The 19,654-nt window shown below is 49.6% G+C and overlaps 2 protein-coding genes across 4 annotated transcripts in view; one reads left to right on the plus strand and one right to left on the minus strand.

Annotated features, from left to right (window-relative positions):
* LOC148878437 (Acyl-CoA N-acyltransferases (NAT) superfamily protein) overlaps positions 1-14,315 on the minus strand; it is a 39,542-nt gene extending 25,227 nt beyond the window's left edge. The window contains exons 1-2 of one of the 3 annotated variants that reach the window (XM_088954592.1): positions 13,683-14,315; positions 13,454-13,525 (exon numbers count right to left, since the gene is read on the minus strand). In XM_088954592.1, coding sequence (XP_088810718.1) covers positions 13,454-13,525; positions 13,683-13,857 — 247 coding nt within the window. In that variant the 5' untranslated portion in view covers positions 13,858-14,315. The remainder of the gene's footprint in view (positions 1-13,453; positions 13,526-13,682) is intronic. The other 2 variants (XM_088954573.1, XM_088954582.1) reach the window with 2 other exon arrangements.
* A 580-nt stretch (positions 14,316-14,895) lies between these two features.
* On the plus strand, positions 14,896-16,646 carry LOC148878438 (Auxin-responsive family protein). The gene has a single exon (XM_088954560.1). The coding sequence runs from the start codon at positions 15,233-15,235 to the stop codon at positions 16,448-16,450; it is 1,218 nt and encodes a 405-aa protein (XP_088810686.1). The 5' UTR covers positions 14,896-15,232; the 3' UTR covers positions 16,451-16,646.
* The last annotated feature ends 3,008 nt before the right edge of the window (positions 16,647-19,654 follow it).

Consider the following 19,654-nt stretch of genomic DNA (forward strand, 5'->3'; position numbering starts at 1 on the left):
AGCGGGACTACTTCGGCGTGCGAAGTGCACAAGGATGGCCCTTTCAGACCGGGTGGGGTGAGGCCGCTCCCGATTTGGGCGTAGCTCTTGATAAAGAGACGGTGAAGGGTCTCCGGCAATGGGCACGACAAGCCTTAAAGTGCCACCACTACTTAACGGAGGCCAAGCTTATTGCAGCCGGCCTGAGTTCGGGTAGGTTTCTAGCTATGCGGTTTCTTGCTTGCTTTGTTCTTTCATTTTTTTCTGATGTCGAACTTGTTTCTGTAGGTGTGATGGACGCGGAGAGAACTCGTGGGGGGCATTTGTTCCAAGGTATGAAGAGGAGGAAGCGGGTCGCCAAGCGAACTCGTACCGAGCTGCCCCTGGATGAGGAGCCCCAAGCACCAGACCATACGCCAGAGGATCTGCCCAGGGAGCCCGAAGTGACTCCACCGGTGCACGAGACTGCCGGGGCGCCTTACGCTGAAACCACTCATACGGGCGCTCCTGCGTACTCAAGTGCTCCTGCTCACTCTGGGTCCGCTCATACGCGGGCTGGGCCCTCAGGCTCGGGAGCTCAAGGGGAGTTTAGGAGCGTGTTGACGCCGAACTACGCTCTTCAGAAGAGTAGGGACACTACTTAATTGATGAAGGAAGATTTGGCCCGACCTCTCTATTATGTGACACGTGGCAGAAACAACAGCTCGGCAAAAGGGGCCAAGCCTAGACGGGAACAAGGGGACACACTTCGCCGAACTGACCCTTGTAACAGCTCAGGATACACTTCACCGAACTGACCCACCTTGTAACAGCTCGGGATACACTTCACCGAACTGACCCACCTTGTAACAGCTCGGGATACACTTCGCCGAATTGACCTGCCCTATAGATACCTCCGAGCTCAAGACTGCCTCGCTCAGCACCTCGCATCACCTTCTAGGCACCAAAACCAAACAAGTCGTACCATGCCTGACACTAGGTAAGTCCGTGCCCGAGGGCGCCACGCCTGACTGACTTGGGATCTGACGTTTGGCAGCAGCACTCTAAACGGCCACCTACCACCGCCACTGACACCGCCATCTCCAGTTAAACGGTTAGGCAATGACGGTTCTGTCTCAGCAGAAAGGACGACAACCGAATTGACAAGCACAAGGGTAATCATACCCGATCTGACAAGGGCCTCGGGACGAGTACACGAAGTGACTATAAGAGCCCCCTGCCCCCCGACAACGGAGGTATGCAAACTTTGCGCTATCTGGTATTACCTTGCTTTTGAAGGATTCTAACTTGAGCTTCGGAGCCTCTACACCGGGTTCCCCCGGAGCTTTCCCATCTCCTCCGTTTCAGGTTCCCTGCTACCCCGTTCGGAAGCAAGGCGGCGGACAGCTAAGACCAGCCGGATCGCGCTCCATCAATTGGCGCCGTCTGTGGGAAACGCTTCAAAAAGCCTCCCTCCAAACTTCGATAACCCCTTTTTCTTCAAAAAAACCAACACTCATGGCCTCCTCCAGCAACACCGGACGTGGCACGAAGACAAACGCCACCGGGGAGCAACTTCAGGTCCCCGTAGTGTGCGTTGGACAGTTCACCATCCCCCTTTCGGCGGATGGGATCCCCATCTTGAACGCGCCACAAGCAGTCCCCCTGGCAGCTAGCCAAAACCGATTGGAGGACCTGATGCAGTGCATGCGGGCAATGCAAGCCCAAATGCAACAGTTCCAGCAACACCAGCTTCACTAGCACCAAGTGCTGCACAACATCTCCCAGTATCACTATCAACAGCAGTTCCCCCAACAGCCCCTGAACCAACCACTACTTCCACCTCACCACCCCGCTCCGAGGCCGGTCAAGGCCTCCCCACAGGATGGGCGCCCCCGCCAGGCGAAGGCCTCCCGGCCCCAGAACCACCCCAACAGTCAGGCCTCGTCCCCAGGCCGAAGAGAGAAAAATGTCATCCCCACCTCGCAACCCGCAGGCGGGTTGGGAACCTCGCCCGCGAGGTCGGCACCCCGGCGCTCCAAGTCCAAGCTCCCGCTCACCGAAAACCGATTCAGCGCCCTGGCGGCAGACTACCAGCATTCCGGGCCCATCGAGCTCGGTAACACAGAGGCCAGCAACGCCAACACAAGGCCCGCTCAACGGCGAAGGCGCCGGCAAAGTCGTCGAACCGCCACCCGCGCCTTGTCGGAATTCAGAGGCAAAGACACGAGCTCTGACGAGGTAGGGGCTGCCCCGGCTCTCTCCGTTCCTTCCCCCCTCGCATCGGAACTCCTGGCGGTCCCCTTACCCAGAGACTTCAAGCTCCCACCTCTGGACAAGTACGACGGGTCCTTCGACCCCAACGACCACGTTGACGCCTTTCAGTCGCAAATGCACCTCGCCAGGGCCAGCAAATCGTGCATGTGCGTGGCCTTTACCACCACCCTCAGGGGGGTAGCCCGCACTTGGTACAGGAACCTGGCCCCCGGGTCGATAAAGTGTTGGGCCCAGTTCGTGCAAGTCTTCACCACACACTTCGTCACCAGCCGACGATGCCCCAGAACAGAGGAAAGCATCTTCGGAATGGTCCAAAGAGAAGGAGAATCTATTCGGGGCTACATCAAGCGGTTCAACGAAGCATGCTTGCAGATACCGCGGTTGGACCCCGCAGTGCAGCTCGCGGCGACCAAAAGAGGGATGACGCACAAAGAATTCAAATGGCACATGGTGGCCAACCAGCCCGCGACCGTGGCCGAATTCCTCAAACTCACAGATAAGTTCATGAGGACAGAGGAAGAAATCAACCAATGAACCGAAGGCGGGAACGAGAAAAGAAAGAGAGAAGGCGAGCTCTCCAACCCGGTGAATAGAAAAAACCCGACCCGGGAGCCGAAGCCGAACCAGTCCTTTCGGGCCCCCCTAGCAGTTCGGACGGACTACACGCCGTTAAACACGAGGCGGACAGAGATCTTAATGACGATCAAAGACGCTCCGTACGTTAAGTGGCCACCTCGCCTAAAGGGAAATCCGAACGAGAGAAACAAGAATTTGTATTGTAGTTTCCATAGAGACCATGGTCATAGCACCGAACAGTGTAATAACCTCCGGGACGAGATAGAGGGACTCATCCGTCGCGGATACTTGAGAAACTTTGTACAGCACAGCAATAACAATAAAGCATGTCGGCAAGGGGAGCACAAAAAGGATGCCCCCGAGTCTAGCAACAGACCTGCCGAACCGTTGCAGAAGCAGCCTCCGAAAGAGAGGCCAGTTCGGGGAACCATCCATGTAATAGTGGGAGGTTCGGTGGTAGCGGGGTGTACCTCGGCAGCAGCTCGGACTTCAGTTCGCGAAGCGGCCCTTGAAGAACGGAACCCCCCAAAGAGACCAAAGACCGAAGAACCAATCTTTTTCACGGAGGACGACGCGCGAGGAGTCCACTACCCACATGATGACGCGCTTGTCATTAAGCTAAGGATCAGCGACTTCGAGGTCAGGCGCGTACTCGTAGATTCGGGCAGCTCAGCGGACATCCTCTTCAAATCAGCATTTGACCAGCTGCAGTTACAGAGGAGCGAGCTGAAGCCCGCGAACACTCCCCTGGTAGGTTTCAGCGGAGAGGAAGTCAGGCCCCTCAGAAAAGTAACTGTCCCTGTGGAAGTCAGCACATGGCCTTGTGCGGTCAGACTCAACCATGATTTCCTGGTAGTCGCGACCCCCTCCCCATACAATGCCATAATAGGACGGCCGATCACGCATATCCTACGGGCGGCGGTCTCCACCTACTATTTGGCCATGAAGTTCCCTACGGACTTCGGTATAGGGGTAGCGCAGGGCGACCAGCTCGAGTCCCGCAAGTGCTACGTTGCCGCCCTGAAGGGAAAAACCAAGGCGGCCGACGACCTCGAACTAGAGCGGCCTGCGGAGCAAGGTGAGGAGCGAGCTTCGCCCACGGAGGAAACAGTCGCAATCTCGACTTCAGCTACGGACCCAGCTCGCACACTAAGCATCGGAGCTTCCATCGAAGACCCCCTACGAGCCAAACTGGTGAGTTTTTTACTTCAAAATTTAGATATTTTTGCCTGGTCCGCGGCCGACATGCCCGACATTAGCCCCAGACTGATAACTCACAAACTTAATACTGACCCTGTAGTCAGACCCGTTAGACAGAAGAAACGCAACTTAGCCCCAGAACGCTGGAGAGCGGTCGACGAGGAGGTCGAGAAGCTCCTCGCAGCAAACTTCATAAGGGAAGTCCATTACCCGAGCTGGGTGGCCAACCCGGTGTTGGTAAAAAAGGCAAGCGGCAAGTGGCGCATGTGCGTCGACTATACCGACCTGAACCGAGCTTGCCCGAAAGATTGCTTCCCCCTCCCCAGAATTGACCGCCTAGTGGACGCGACCTCGAGAAACGAGTTGCTAAGCTTCTTGGATGCCTACTCGGGCTATAACCAAGTTAGGATGGACCCATCCGATGAGGAAAAAACCAGCTTCATAACCGAGTTCGGCCTGTATTGCTACAAAGTCATGCCCTTCGGACTAAAAAATGCCAGGGCGACTTTCCAAAGACTTGTAAATAAGCTATTTCGGCCCCTGATTGGTACGAAGATAGAGTGCTATGTAGACGACATGGTCGTCAAGACTCAGTTTTCACAAGAGTTAATACAAGACTTAGATTCTGTTTTCCAAATCCTGCGTCAGTTTAGCATGAAGTTGAACCCCAACAAGTGTCTTCGGCGTCACCTCGGGCAAGTTCCTAGGCTACATTGTCAATCGGCACGGTATTGAGGCCAACCCGGACAAAATAAAAGCCATTCTAGATATGAAACCACCTCGGAAAGTAAAAGAGGTTCAGAGGCTAAACGGCCGCATAGCCGCTCTAAGCCACTTCGACGAACTAAAAGGTTACCTCGCTAGTGTGCCAACCTTAGCCCGGCCCGAGGTGGGCGAGGTCTTAGAACTGTACCTCTCGGCGAGCGACGAGGCGGTCAGTTCGGTACTGATAAAGGAAACAGACCGGGTCCAACGACCCATATATTATGTTAGTAAAATTTTGCAGGGAGCAGAGGCAAGGTACCCGGAGATAGAAAAACTAGCATACGTCATCGTCCTAACTGACAAACCTCTTAGACAAGTTTTACTCAAACCCGAAGTCTCCGGTCGACTGACGAAATGGGCCATCGAACTCAGCGAGTACGACCTCCAGTACAAACCGAGAACCGCTATCAAGGCCCAAGCTTTGGCAGATTTTATCGCCGAGTGCACTTTCAGCCACGAAGCCCCACAGGTCGAGCCCGAGGTCCCCAGTTCCGGCGAACCCGGAGCTCTTGAGCCCATAGAGTCCGAACCCCGTGAAGTAGCAGCCAGTGTGGCATCTCTCCTGGTCAGGCAAAGCGCGAACTGGGATGAGGAGCCCTGGATCCTTCACGTTGATGGTTCCTCGAACCGGCAAGGCAGCGGAGCTGGAATAGTCTTGTGCGGCCCGAGCGACACAAAAGTAGAATACGCACTACGCTTTGAGTTCGCGACATCCAACAACGAGGCAAAGTACGAAGCACTGATCGCCGGGCTGGACCTAGCGCGAAAGGTGAAGGCAAAACACTTGGCCATCTGCAGCGATTCTCAGCTCGTGGTAAACCAAGTTACCAGCGAATACGAAGCACGCGATCTCTCCATGATCGCATATTTGGCCAAAGTAAAAGAAGCCCTGCTCAACTTCCGGTCACACATCATCAGGCAAATCCCGAGGTCAGAAAACACTGAGGCCGACGCCCTGTCCCGGTTAGCCAGTATGAGTCACAACAATATGAGAACTGTGTACATAGAGGACTTACCTCGGCCTAGTATTCTCGGGGGGACAGAGGAGGTCGCTCCCATCTTAGAAGCAGAGCCGAGCTGGATCGATCCATTCGCGAGCTTCCTGATAGACGGAACCCTCCCTGCAGAACGCAATGCGACCAAGAGGGTGCAGCGCCAGGCGGCCAAATACGTCATAATAGACGAACGGTTATACCAACGGTCGTACACGCTCCCCTATTTGCGTTGCCTGCGACCTACCGAAGCTGAGTTCGTACTCCGCGACACTCATGAAGGCCTGTGCGGCGGACACTTGGGGGCAGAGCACTCGCCCAAAAGGCACTTCGACAAGGATACTACTGGCCAACGATGAAGGCAGAAGCTGTCGAGCTCGTCAGAAAATGCGACAAGTGTCAGAAGCACGCTAACATCCACCATCAACCTGCCTCCGACCTCAAATACCTCGCCAGCCCGTGGCCCTTTGCACAATGGGGCATCGACCTCCTAGGGCCATTCCCACCAGCAACAGGCGGAAGAAAATTCTTAGTTGTTGCGGTAGATTATTTTACGAAGTGGATAGAAGCCGAACCTCTGGCAACTATTACGGCTCGAAACATACAGAACTTCTTTTGGAAGAACATAGTATGTCGGTTCGGGTTACCTCGGGTTCTAATCTCCGACAACTACAAACAGTTCGAGGATATCAAGTTCCAAGAGTGGTGCCAGAACATGGGGATTCGGCAAAATTTCACGTCAGTCGCGCACCCGCAGGCAAACGGTCAGACGGAAGTAATAAACAGAGCCATCCTACGCGGACTGAAAGCACGTCTGGATCGAGCTAAGGGATTGTGGGCCGAAGAGCTACCAAGTGTCTTATGGGCTCACCGAACGACCGAAAAAGCAGCCATGGGAGAAACCCCCTTCAACCTCACCTACGGCACTGAAGCAGTGATCCCGGCAGAAATCAAAATACCAACTTTGCGATTAGAAACATACGACGATCGGACGAACGGAGACGAGTTACGCACCAACCTCGACCTACTGGACGAGGTAAGGGACCTCGCGCACATCCGAACAGCGGCATACCAGCAGCAGGTAGCTCGCTACTACAATAGCAGAGTAAAGCAACGAAGCTACCGAGTTGGCGACCTGGTCCTCCGTAAGATTATGGTGCCCGAACCCGGCATCGGCAAGCTTGGACCTAATTGGGAAGGGATCTATAAAGTAAAAACAGCGCTCGAGGGCGCATACGAACTCGAAACCTTGGAAGGCAAACGAGTACCTCGAACGTGGAACATCGTGAACTTGAGGCGATACTACCTATAAACCACCTAGCGAAGTGGACGAAATCAGGCCCTATGTGCCACAAGGCAAGCCGAGGAACTTTGGCGTAGACAGCACATTATCAGCTCGGCAAAAAATAAGTTCGCGGCATAAAAGACCACGAAAATTTAAAAACCCGGCAAAGAAACAGCTCGGGGAAGATGAGCAAGGGGAAAAATACACTCCATTGCAAGAAACAGTACATTGGCAAAAAAAAAAAAAAAAATTTACATGCCCGGAGCCACTTCTTCGCCATCGGAAGGCACTTCAACAACACCCGAAGGCCCTGCCTCTCCTTCAGAGTCCGGCTCGCCATCGGCAGCATTGGCCATCTCCTGAGTTATACGCGAAGTGGTTATGGCACTTACATCGAGGTCGGGGTACGTATTCCGGATCATCCACCGGCTCAACTTGAACCCCCTCCTGTAAGAGTCCACCGGCTCAAGCTACCTGATTCAAGGGAAGATCGGTCCACGTCGCGACCTCCTCGGGGAAAGTAGCGTCCCTACTCTTCTGAAGAGCGTAGTTCGGCGTCAACACGCTCCTAAACTCCCCTTGAGCTCCCGAGCCTGAGGGCCCAGCCCGCGTATGAGCGGACCCGGAGTGAGCAGGAGCACTTGAGTACGCAGGAGCGCCCGTATGAGTGGTTTCAGCGTAAGGCGCCCCGGCAGTCTCGTGCACCGGTGGAGTCACTTCGGGCTCCCTGGGCAGATCCTCTGGCGTATGGTCTGGGGCTTGGGGCTCCTCATCCAGGGACAGCTCGGTACGAGTTCGAATGGCGACCCGCTTCCTCCTCTTCATACCTTGGAACAAACGCCCCCCACGAGTTCTCTCCGCGTCCATCACACCTACAGAAACGAGTTCGACATCAGAAAAAAATGAAAGAACAAAGCAAGCAAGAAACCGCATAACTAGAAACCTACCCGAACTCAGGCCGGCTGCAATAAGCTTGGCCTCCGTTAAGTAGTGGTGGCACTTTAAGGCTTGTCGTGCCCATTGCCGGAGACCCTTCACCGTCTCTTTATCAAGAGCTACGCCCAAATCGGGAGCGGCCTCACCCCACCCGGTCTGAAAGGGCCATCCTTGTGCACTTCGCACGCCGAAGTAGTCCCGCTTCCAAGTCGGGACCTTATTAAGAAGATCGTGCAGAAGCTTGAAACCCTGGCGAGGAGAAAGGTAATACGCCCGTCTCCCCCCAGGAAGAGAACCCGCCTGTCTCTTGAGCATCAAGATAGAGGAGAATATCTCTAAGTCTAAGGGAAAGTTCTGCTCGCAAAAAAGGGAAATTGTCCCCACCAGGTTCCGAATAGAGTTCGGATGAAGCTGGCCAATGGTGACACCGAAGTGGTTTATGACTTCGACGAGAAGGGGATGGAAAGGAAGTCGCAACCCTACAGCGAGCTGCTCTCGAAAAATCACGATCTCGTCGGGACCGTGTTCCCAAGGAAAGCTACCCGAAGGAATAAAATATGTGTACCCCCCAGGAAGATTGTAAGACTGAAGTATGGATTGAAGCCCCTCAGGCGTCATGGTCGAAGGGCCAAACCGGTCTAGCATCCGACCTCGGCGGGAGGTAGACGCCAAACTGCCCGAAGCGACTCGACCTACTGGTTCGTAGTCCTCAAACTCCACCTCAGGATCACTGAGGCAGTCTGGGGACACGGCTCGGTTGGTGGAACCTACATCGGCCCTACTCGAAGAATCGTCTGAACTATCAAAGCTAGACATTGGGGAAAAGACGAATTCAAGAAAGTACTCACCGGAAAGTTTGAAGAAAAACCAAAGAACCGTGAAGACTATATAACCAGCCTTGACGCGAGCTGGAAAAGACTTGGACGCGAGCTGAAAGGTTGGACGCGAACTCGGTAGACAAACCGCATAAGTGACAAAACAACCGGGGTCCCCCACTATTTATAGCTACAGTAACCAAGAATCGACCGTGCAGACCGAAGACGATCCGACGGCCCACGTTCTTACCGACCGCACAACCCTTAAGGTCGAGACGTGATTGAAGCACGTCTTTCCGAAAAAAGCAAAACGTCAGCGCACGTCTTTTTGAAACCGACGTCGCTTCGACACGCGTCTTTTCGAAACTGACGCGCCGCACGTCTCCTTGACAGTCGCCCGCGCACGTACAGCAGTGGCGCGCCTTTTGGAAATGGCCCGCTGTCGCGTCCCAGCGGCGCAAATTGGTTTGAAATTTAAAACGTGCGGTCACAACCACCAGCGTTCTTGAGTAAGCACGTTTCCAACCTTCTTGGAAACCGAAAGAACCCTAGCAAAAGCGTCTCGTGCAGTGAAGGTTCGAAGGACGGGACAAATCCACCATCTACCTCACAAAAACTCCCCGCACCATGGCAAGACCCCTGGCACAAGGAGTGGGGGGCAATTGATGAAGGAAGATTTGGCCCGACCTCTCTATTATGTGACACGTGGCAGAAACAACTGCTCGGCAAAAGGGGCCAAGCCTAGGCGGGAACAAGGGGACACACTTCGCCGAACTGACCCTTGTAACAGCTCGGGATACACTTCGCCGAACTGACCCACCTTGTAACAGCTCGGGATACACTTCGTCGAACTGACCCACCTTGTAATAGCTCGGGATACACTTTGCCGAATTGACCTGCCCTATAGATACCTTCGAGCTCAAGACCGCCTCGCTCAGCACTTCGCATCACCTTCTGGGCACCAAAACCAAACAAGTCGTACCATGCCTGACACTAGGTAAGTCCGTGCCCGAGGGCGCCACGCCTGACTGACTTGGGATCTAACGTTTGGCAGTAGCACTCTAAACGGCCACCTGCCACCGCCACTGACACCGCCATCTCCAGTTAGACGGTTAGGCAGTGACGGTTCTGTCTCAGCAGAAAGGACGACGGCCGAATTGACAAGCACAAGGGTAATCATACCCGATCTGACAAGGGCCTCGGGACGAGTACACGAAGTGACTATAAGAGCCCCCTGCCCCCCGACAACGGAGGTATGCAAACTTTGCGCTATCTGGTATTACCTTGCTTTTGAAGGATTCTAACTTGAGCTTTGGAGCCTCTACACCGGGTTCCCCCCGGAGCTTTCCCATCTCCTCCGTTTCAGGTTCCCTGCTACCCCGTTTGGAAGCAAGGCAGCGGACAGCTAAGACCAGCCGGATCGCACTCCATCAGTTCCCATTACCTACGTGCACCCGAAATGCTGTACATGGTTGGATCGGAATCCCTAGTTGTCTGGCCAATGTTTGGGTAATGAAATTGAGAATGCTGCCACTATCTATTAGAACCGACACATGGCGCCCTTGTACCAGTCCGGTTACTCTCATAGTTTGAGAGGAAGCAAGGCCGATCAAGGCTTGCAGGGATACTTCCGAGTATTCCTTTATCCATTGCCCCCATTCTTGGTTGTCCACTGGCTCTTCAATGTTTGCTGATTGCTTGACGTTTTCGGTTTCGGGTTGAAGGAAGAAAACTTGCGGGATCTTACAGCGATGGCCCAGTCCGAATTTGTCTCCACATGCATAACAGAGGCCCTTTTCCTGTCACGCTTGCATCTCAGCCCAGGTTAACCTCTTGGCTGATCCGGGGCTTGAACCAGAGTTGGCGTCCTTGCCTGTGATTCCTACTCCTGGTCTGGACTCCGGTTTACCCAAGATAACTGGTTCTGGATTCGATATACCTGGTCTGACCGCAGCTCCCAAAGGTCGATTAATCCTTCTTGCCCGATTCAGTTTGTCTTCATGGAGTCGAGCTAAAGCTGTTGCGTCAAGAACGGTGGTGGGTTGCATGGCTTTCACCTCCAGCCACAATTCTTCCCTGAGTCCACCAACAAAACTATCGACAAGTGAGTTTTTTGGCTACCCTTGCATGTGCACAGTTAACCTTGCGAACGCCATCTGATAATCTTGGATGGAATCGGTCTATCGTAGCTTAGAGAGGCTTTCATCATAGTTTTCAAAGGCCGAGACTCCAAATCTCATGGTTAAGGCATCGGTGAAGTCCACCCATGTAGCTCTTTGGTGTCGTTGCCGGTACCACTGGTACCAGACAATCGCCTCTCCTTCCAAGTGTGCGGAAGCTAATGGAACACGATCAGGTCCCTGCGTATCGTGGTAATCGAAGTATCTTTCTGTTCGCAGAAGCCAGGATGTGGGATCTCCCCCTGCGAAGACGGGAAACTCGATTCTTGCCGTTCTTGATCCGCTTTGTGACTAGTGTCACTGTGTTCTTCCTGCCCTTCCCAATTCGGCGCTGGTGGTGTCTGTTACAGTCGTTCAAGCAAGGATGCGAAGCTTTCTTTGATTTCTTTGACGTCAGCCGATAATCTTTGCATTTCTCCTTCCATGTTGTCGACCTTGTTCTCCATCGCGGACGACCTTGTGCTTGGTATCTTGGCTCTGATACCAACTTGTTAGGAACTGCCTAACTCTGGGACTTTTTCGAGGAAGCATGCCTCCTGAACGAGAGAGAGAGAGAAGGAAGAAAGAAAGAGAGAGAGAGAGAGAGATTGTATTCCCAAAATCAATAATTCCTCTTTTGGCTTCCTTTCCTTATTTATACACTTCTGTTACAATTCTGTTATATCAGCCTCTCCACTTGTCCAGTTTGTTATTTAGTTTGTTCTAGTGGTTGACTGTCAGTTACATTACTTAAAGGCTATTTGTGTCTCAACATTGTCTGAACAATTTCAATCATGATAAGAAGTCTCATCATAGTCAACACTACATTGAATTTCCATGTCCTTGGCTAACCACTTATACTTCCTCTTTTCATTGCTGTATTTCCACATCATAGCACTGTCCTCTTTTAGCCATTTCACCACCGTTTCAGAATCATCTTCTATAACCACCTTTTTGATATTCATTTCCTTGACCCTTTGTATCCCTTCAATAGCTCCTAAAATTTCAGCCCTCAAAGAGTCTCCCACCCCAATCGGCCCAGAGTACATGGCTAACAAGTTCCCTGTTTCATCCCTTATCACACCCCCGATTCCGGAAGGCCCTGGGTTGCCTATGCTGCTGCCATCAAAGTTCAGTTTGGTGAACCCAAGAGGTCGAGGAGTCTAGCAAGCTTTTAAGATCTTTCTACATAAGCCTGAATCTGCAATCTCCTTCCAATTCCTTAACAGCTCATCAACTGAGAACACTTTGAACAGTTCCAATGTTCTCAACCATTTTACCATCCTAATGTGGATGATCTCCATTCAACACTTTGAATCTGCAATCTCCTTCCAATATCTCCACCAGCTTGGCCAATCAGGTGGCCTTGTATCATTTAGCTTCTTTCTTTTTCATTGTTTCTTTGTTAACCAAGAGAAGGAGCAGGATCTATTCTTTCTTTCTCTTTTCTGCTTTTGATAGAAAAGCTTTGCTAATAATCAAAGAGGAGGTTCTTTTTTAATAAAGAGGAAAGAAAACAAACAGGGTTGGAGAAAGATTCTCATTAAAATTTTCTCTCTTGCACTCAATGCTTACTTTTTTGTTCATCATTTGCACCCATTAGTTAAGTTCTTCCCAGCTGTTTTCCGAGATTTTTCAACCTACATGCTGCCGAATTATATTTCGGATAGTCCATGTTAATTATTTGTTGTATAATACTTGTTTATTCTTCATGTTTATAAACTTAACTACTTATGCCACTAGCATGTGAAATCCAACTTGTATTATTTTACAAATAGACAATTTACATGCACCAAGTATGGACTGCTGAGCTCCGGCAGTGACAGCCCATCCGAAATGAACAGGAATATGTTGCTTTGTGAAAGGCTCTTGATGGAGCAGAATGGATATGGCAAGATAGGATTCGTGTAGCCAACCACAAGTAGTGGGGATTAAGCATGAGTTAAGTTTGGGCAAATGACATCTTTGGTTCAGCGACTACATAATGCATCTGCCTAGGAGCCTGGGCAACTCTTGTAGAGTCTCCTGACCAAAGTTGACAACCAAGATTAACCCCCCCCCAAAAAAAAAATGAAATAAAATAAAGATATCAGTCACTTAAGAACCTCGGTTGCCGCAATAAGAAACGAAAACACCGTTCTATTTGCCAAGAGTGTATCACAGGAAAACTTAAAGTTTGATGGTTAGTACCGTCAATCAAGCTTGAGACTGCCTTAAAAAAAAAGTTGAGACTGAAAAAAAAAAAAAAAAACGAATCATACTGTTACAGTAAAAGAACCCGAATTCAAGTTCCAACGCCGCCCAATGCTTCAAAAAAATAATAAAAAAACACTGATAATAGTTTTCCAAATTCATAACGACTAGGCAAAAGACCCTCGAAACATTAAGCTTACAACTACAATCCCAAACAACGCCTTCCTAATAAAACCCGACATACAAAAAAGAAAAAACCACAGAATTCGGGAAATAAAAAGGATGTAACTTACAGACCTTCAACGTGAGGATCCCCGTGGAAGAATTCTCCTAATACCATTTGTCTGTCCAATATAATGAAAGTCTGCTCTGCAAGACCACCCACCTTTCTAATGTTCATTTATTCATCAATAAGGAGACAACCCAACTGAGTACTGAGTTTTCTAAAGAAATATTTCAGCAAAGAACAACGAAAACAGGAAAAAAGGAAGAAGATAAAAAAGAAAAGGAAAAGTAAAGAGAGTACTATTGGGATCCTGAGTCCAAGAGAGCTGCATCTCGTACTCTTGATCCAACGTTAGTGGCTCCGACCCCGTAGCTTGAAGTAGAGCTGGATCTTGCATCCATTCATGGTACTTCGGGACGTGTTCGCTCATATACGGAACCAAAATCACCTTCTCTCCCACCAAGCTCCCCCTCATCCTCCCTACTCCCTACTCCCCCTCTTTACTGTCGCTTGCTTGGTCGCTGCCTCGCTCCCACTCCCTGCCTCGCGGTCACACCGAAAGCGGAAGAGCGATGATCAAATGGACGCGCTCTCGTCGAATAAGCCGTGAGCGCACTTAGCGAGTTAGCGTGTTTATCACGCATTGGTGACAAATAAATAACAGCCCAGCCGCATACGTTGATTAACAAAACCATTACACCCCGAAATCTCATTAAACCTTGTGCGGTTGGATCGAATTGCTTTCCTGTTGGATTTTCTGAGCCCAGTTACTCATCTTTAAAAAACAGGGATTCACAGCACCTTAGAAATCGTAAATTAATTCCGTCAAGATGTATATTTATCCCCGTTTATCCACGCTCGTAAACAGAGGGTCAGAATTTTTAGGCCCAAGGTACAGTTGGGGTGTGTGCCAACTGACAATGATATCAATTCACGGGTAAGTAAGATTTTTGACATTTTAAATGTTTTATGTCTGTAATCAATTTCTATATTGAGCCTCTTCGTACTTTTCCGAACCATATTTGCATTATTAACTCTGAAAAAGGTAGACTAAACTCAAATTACGCCATATCATCGGCACGGAGCTATAGCAATCGAAATCCGAAACTGGATTGAGGTTAAGGTCGGGTTAGTACGGATTCATCAGTTAACCCGAGCCGATAAGACAGGCATGATACCAAGGTAAGTACGCCACAATTAAGTGAAGTTGACAAGCACGTGTGGATTGCCTGGCCTATTGCTTTGCTGGAGGGACCCACAATACCTCAGTCTCATTCAACAGAGGATCTCCCAAAGTTAAAAAGAGATGGTCAAGCAAAAACCAACCCAAATTCTGTAGTAGATTAACAGCAACCACCGGATGGATAGAGACATATATTTGTGGAATGTAGATCCGTTCACATGGACATGGGCACATGGCAATCAAATCCATTCTCATTTACTTTTCTTCAAAGCCAAACTTCAACCTCGAATATATGCTATAATCGTTTTCACTTTTCAGACCCCCTTTCCACTCAAATTCTTCTTTCTTAATAAAAAGTAGAACAAAAGCACAATGTGCAGGCGGGTGCACCACAAAAGCACTTATTATGAGTCCACTGACCAAAACATACTTAGGGAGGGATCATTCTTAAATGTTAATTACCCCCCACCAAACCTATTGTCTGACCCTTACCTTCAAAGTTAAGCTGGCCACACTACCATGCTCATAATTCTTGTGGTACCCCACCCCACCCCACCAGACATAATTCTATCTTGAAACATCTTACATACATAATCAATACAAGTTAACACAGATCGAATTTCTTTCACTCCGGAGCTCTTTCTTCTTTCACCTTTATTGAGCAACCATGAACTTCTTCTTCTTCTTGCTTTTCCTCTTCCCTGATCCATGGACAGCAACAGCTGCTCATTGCACGACAGTCGCGGCCAGAAAAACTTATCAAAACTGCATGGCCCTCCCTACCCAGCAAGCCTCTATAGCATGGACATTCTACCCCCGCAACGCAACCCTTGATCTTGTCTTCTTCGGCAACTTCATCTCCCCATCGGGTTGGGTGGCATGGGGAATCAACCCCACCTCTCCCGTGATGACTGGGACTCGCGCCCTGGTTGCCTTCCCTGACCCCAATTCAGGCCTTGTTGTCCTTCTCCCTTATATCCTCGACCCCACTGTAAAGCTTCAGAGGACCCCACTTCTCTCTCGTCCACTGGACATTCACCTCCTCTCCTCCTCTGCCACCCTATACGGTGCCGGTGGTGGTCGGATGGCCTCCATTCACAACGGCGCCTCAGTACAGATCTACGCTACACTGAAGCTCGTTCCAAACAAGACAAAGATCTATCATGTGTGGAACAGAGGACTCTATGTCCAAGGCTACTCCCCAACAATCCACCCAACAACAGTCAACGACCTATCCTCCGTGGCCACCATAGACGTCTTGTCGGGCGTGGTGACTGAGAGTAGCCACAACAGTATCAAGACACTTAAAACCGTCCATGCAACCCTAAATGCCATCTCCTGGGGATTCCTACTACCGGCCGGAGCTGTCACAGCACGCTACTTCAGGCACGTACAATCGCTAGGACCCGCATGGTTTTATGCTCATGCGGGTACCCAACTCTTTGCCTTCGTCCTTGGGACCATTGGGTTCGCAATTGGAATACGGCTAGGGGAGTTGTCCCCTGGAGTGGTTTATGGACTCCACCGCAAGCTGGGGTTTGCAGCATTTTGCTTAGCGGGTCTGCAGTCGTTGGCGTTATTATTTCGGCCCAAGGCAACACACAAGTTTAGGAAGTACTGGAAATCTTATCACCATTTTGTTGGGTACGCTTGTGTTGTCTTAGGAGTGGTGAACGTTTTCCAGGGATTTGAGGTGATGGGTTCTAGCAGGTCTTATGCCAAGCTGGTCTACTGTTTGGCTCTGTCTACTTTGATTGGGGTTTGTGTAGCTTTCGAGGTGAATGGGTGGGTGGTCTTTTGTAGGAAAGCCAAGGAGGAGAAAATGAGGAGAGAAGGTTTAGTTGGTGCTTTTGATAAGGGGAATGGTAGCAATAACAACTCCTGAATTGTATAGCATAGGTAAGGTTGCTGGTTGCATTATATTTATAGTTTCTTGATGAGATTGGATTGAGAATTACATATGGGTTCTTCTTAATTTGGCATTAATGTAGCTAGAGAATATTTTAAGTGAGAGCCATGCATTATTTGAAAACCAGCTGGTTATATATTGATTGGTCTCTAATTGAATTTATCTTATTCAATCTTATCTTGTCAACTGTTTTATGGTTTCTTTCCTTAGACTTGAACCATTCAATCTACTGTACTGAGCGCCAGTCTGGGCAATATAATCTTATCTTGTCAAAATGTTTTTTTTTTAACCAATCCCCTGGTTTATGGACTTACAATTAATTTGAAGGAAACATGGCTTACCCCAAAAAGAAGAATTTGGAATGTAAGGCTTATGAAGATTTACTAGTTCCAAAATCCAAACCAAACCAGCCGATGCAAATTTTAAGCATTGAATTTGAAGATAGAGCAGCTTGCATAGTTCACCCGGGCTTCCATAGAAAGTGAATAGGAGTATAAGGCTAGGGCCCTAAATTGCCGATTTGTCTTTGTCTTTTGTATTCAAACCACCGTAGGCTCCTGTCCAGTAGATCAGCTGGCCCATAAGTCACACGCATATCATGGAAGATTAGAAGGTTCCAGCAAGCTTTATGATAAGGTCCTTCACTAGTAACTTCGGGATCGAATCCGGCCTTCACTTTGATTTTACTTATTTAGCTCGTTTAATCGCACCATAATTCTACTCAAAATAGATATTTGGCACCCATCTACTGGTTGATTTTGATTATTGATTCTTGAATAATTTTCCATCCAGAGCCCAGAGGTCCTGTCTCCATCTCCAACATGTTCCAAATTACTAAAGTGGATCAAAATTTCAAATATGTTTCAATCTGATTATGGTGGAGTAGTGGATATATAAATCCATCTTAAACAAATTATATCTGGGACTAGATCGATGGCCCTAAATACACATGCCAATTACCAAAACGCCCCAGAGATGCAACCTCCACTTTTCCTGCTGACTGCTGAGGCTTTCAGCAGCACATTTATACTCCGGCAAGTCCTTTGCACTAAAATTTGGGTTTTCACAAATCAGCAATCATCCAACCTTAAAAATGATTTTTGATTTAGTTGATAACAGCTGTATTCATCTCCTTTCTTCTTATATGGATAGTGAGATTCTTTTTCTCTTGGGCCTTATCCCTTATGGTTATAGGGGTGGCAAATGTAATGTAGCATAACCAAAAAGAGTCCACATCAACTCCTTCTTATATTCTCAAATGAATTGGCATTTCCATCTAAAGTTTGTTACATGAATGGATGATAGCCAGAGCAACACATGAGAAGATTCCTAAGTCATTGAGAGCTCTTATCATCAACAACTACAACAATAAGAAGCAATACATTCGTCTTAGGCCCTGTTCTTTTTTTGGAAAATTATTTATTCGGGCCGATAAATATATTTATCTCGGTAAATGATAGTTAGGATAAATAAACTTTTCATAAATTTCACATAAATAATAAAAATATGGATATCAATGAGAACAAAAAAATGAGCCTTACTCTATTAACAAGTGATGATGCGCAATCCAGCCACTCCTAGCTAGAAGTGATGAGGCTTCTAGCTGGCGACAGGCAAGAGATACCTGCAAGAAGGACGAAGGGACCTGGGGTTGAACACCCGACGGGGACTCTCCAGCGCTTAAGTTAGAATTCGGTAGCGAGCTGAGAATGAGTACGCAAGAAGATGAGAGCTAGAGAGTGGTAAATATGCGATACCTTTGCCTCTGAGGAGTCGGAGTGCTTATATACTAGCGTTTGACAGGTTCAGTGGGATTGATCCCAATTCCCTGCTGTGGCGATCTGCTATCAGGTTGTACCTCGGAGTGGTTGGCCATTACTATCAAGGCCGAGAGTAGGCATGCTACAGTGACCATTGCATGGTACGGTCCCGCCAGTTGGGGGGACAACCTGTAAGCACGACGCCGCTAGGCAGAATACAGGGGTGCAACCTTCTGAATTGGCAGGCGCTGCGCCGTGAGATGAGGGATGCAAGAGCAGTCTGGCAGGTACGACTTTGTTAGATGAGAAGCTTCCCGTAGAACGCCAAGCTGCCCCGTAGCGAGCTACCATGTGACAAGCTACTGGTGGCGTGCCAAGGTGGTTCTGCCTGAGGTGAGTTGTCTTCAAAGCGGCCCACTTTCTTGGGCCTGGAGCGAGATCGTTGTTCTAGTTCGCGAACTGGGACAAACTTAATTCGGAGTGCAGCTCGGGACATCGGCATGCTCAAGCTCGCCATGGACACTTGATGAGCTGTCACCTGCATCGAGTCATGTCCATGTACCGGTCCGCCTATGCCGAATTGTCGTATATGTTGAGTCACGTACACGTGTCACCTAGTCAGGAGGTCGGGCCAAGTCACCCTTCATCAATTGCCCCCCACTCCTCGAGCTAGGGGTCTTGCCCTAGCGCGGGGAGTTCATGAAGTGATGGGTGGATTTGACCCATAATTCAAACTACCTTGTCAGACCGCGTGAGGTGTACGCACGAACGTCACGCGATTTATAGATCCCGCGAGTGCCAAAAAATGCGCTAAACTGCTTTCGATCTCGAAGGACGTGCAGTCGGTTTTACTATGAGCCGTTGGATTGCTTTAATCGGGGCCATTGTTTTTCGGGCACAGTGGCTATAAATAGGAGGGGCCCAGGCCTCATTTTTTATACTAACCATCCTTGTTTTCGGCTCTGAGATCGTGCCTTCGCCTCACTTGCTCGAGTTCTCCCCATTTGCGTCGCTCTTTTCAGCCCGTCTTCTTCTGTGAGTCTTTTTTGCCTAATCCAAATATGTTTGGGTATCCGTATGGTGGTGTTCCTTCCTGGGCTATTAATCAAAGCGAAGCCCTCTCAAGCTCGGGGGGAGCTCGGGGACCTTTCAAGGGGTAGTCTCCGGAGGCTTGAGAAGCCTCTGGTAACCTGGCTTCCACCTCCCGAAGTCGGGAGCCGAACAATTTTGGCCCTTCTTCTATGTTGATGGAGAGACTCTGGGCCCTGGTCTTCCAATACAACCTCCTAAGGGAGCTTACTTATAGCCTTCCAACTGGCGATTATCCTTGGGAGCACAATCATGACGAAATCGTGATTTTCAAAGAACAGCTCGTGGTTGGTCTTTGCCTTCCTCTGCACCCTTTGATAGTAGAGGTCCT

Source organism: Nelumbo lutea, chromosome 1 (assembly GCF_056320005.1).
Source record: "Nelumbo lutea isolate HS-2025 chromosome 1, American lotus-T2T, whole genome shotgun sequence".
Taxonomy (NCBI): Eukaryota; Viridiplantae; Streptophyta; class Magnoliopsida; order Proteales; family Nelumbonaceae; genus Nelumbo; species Nelumbo lutea.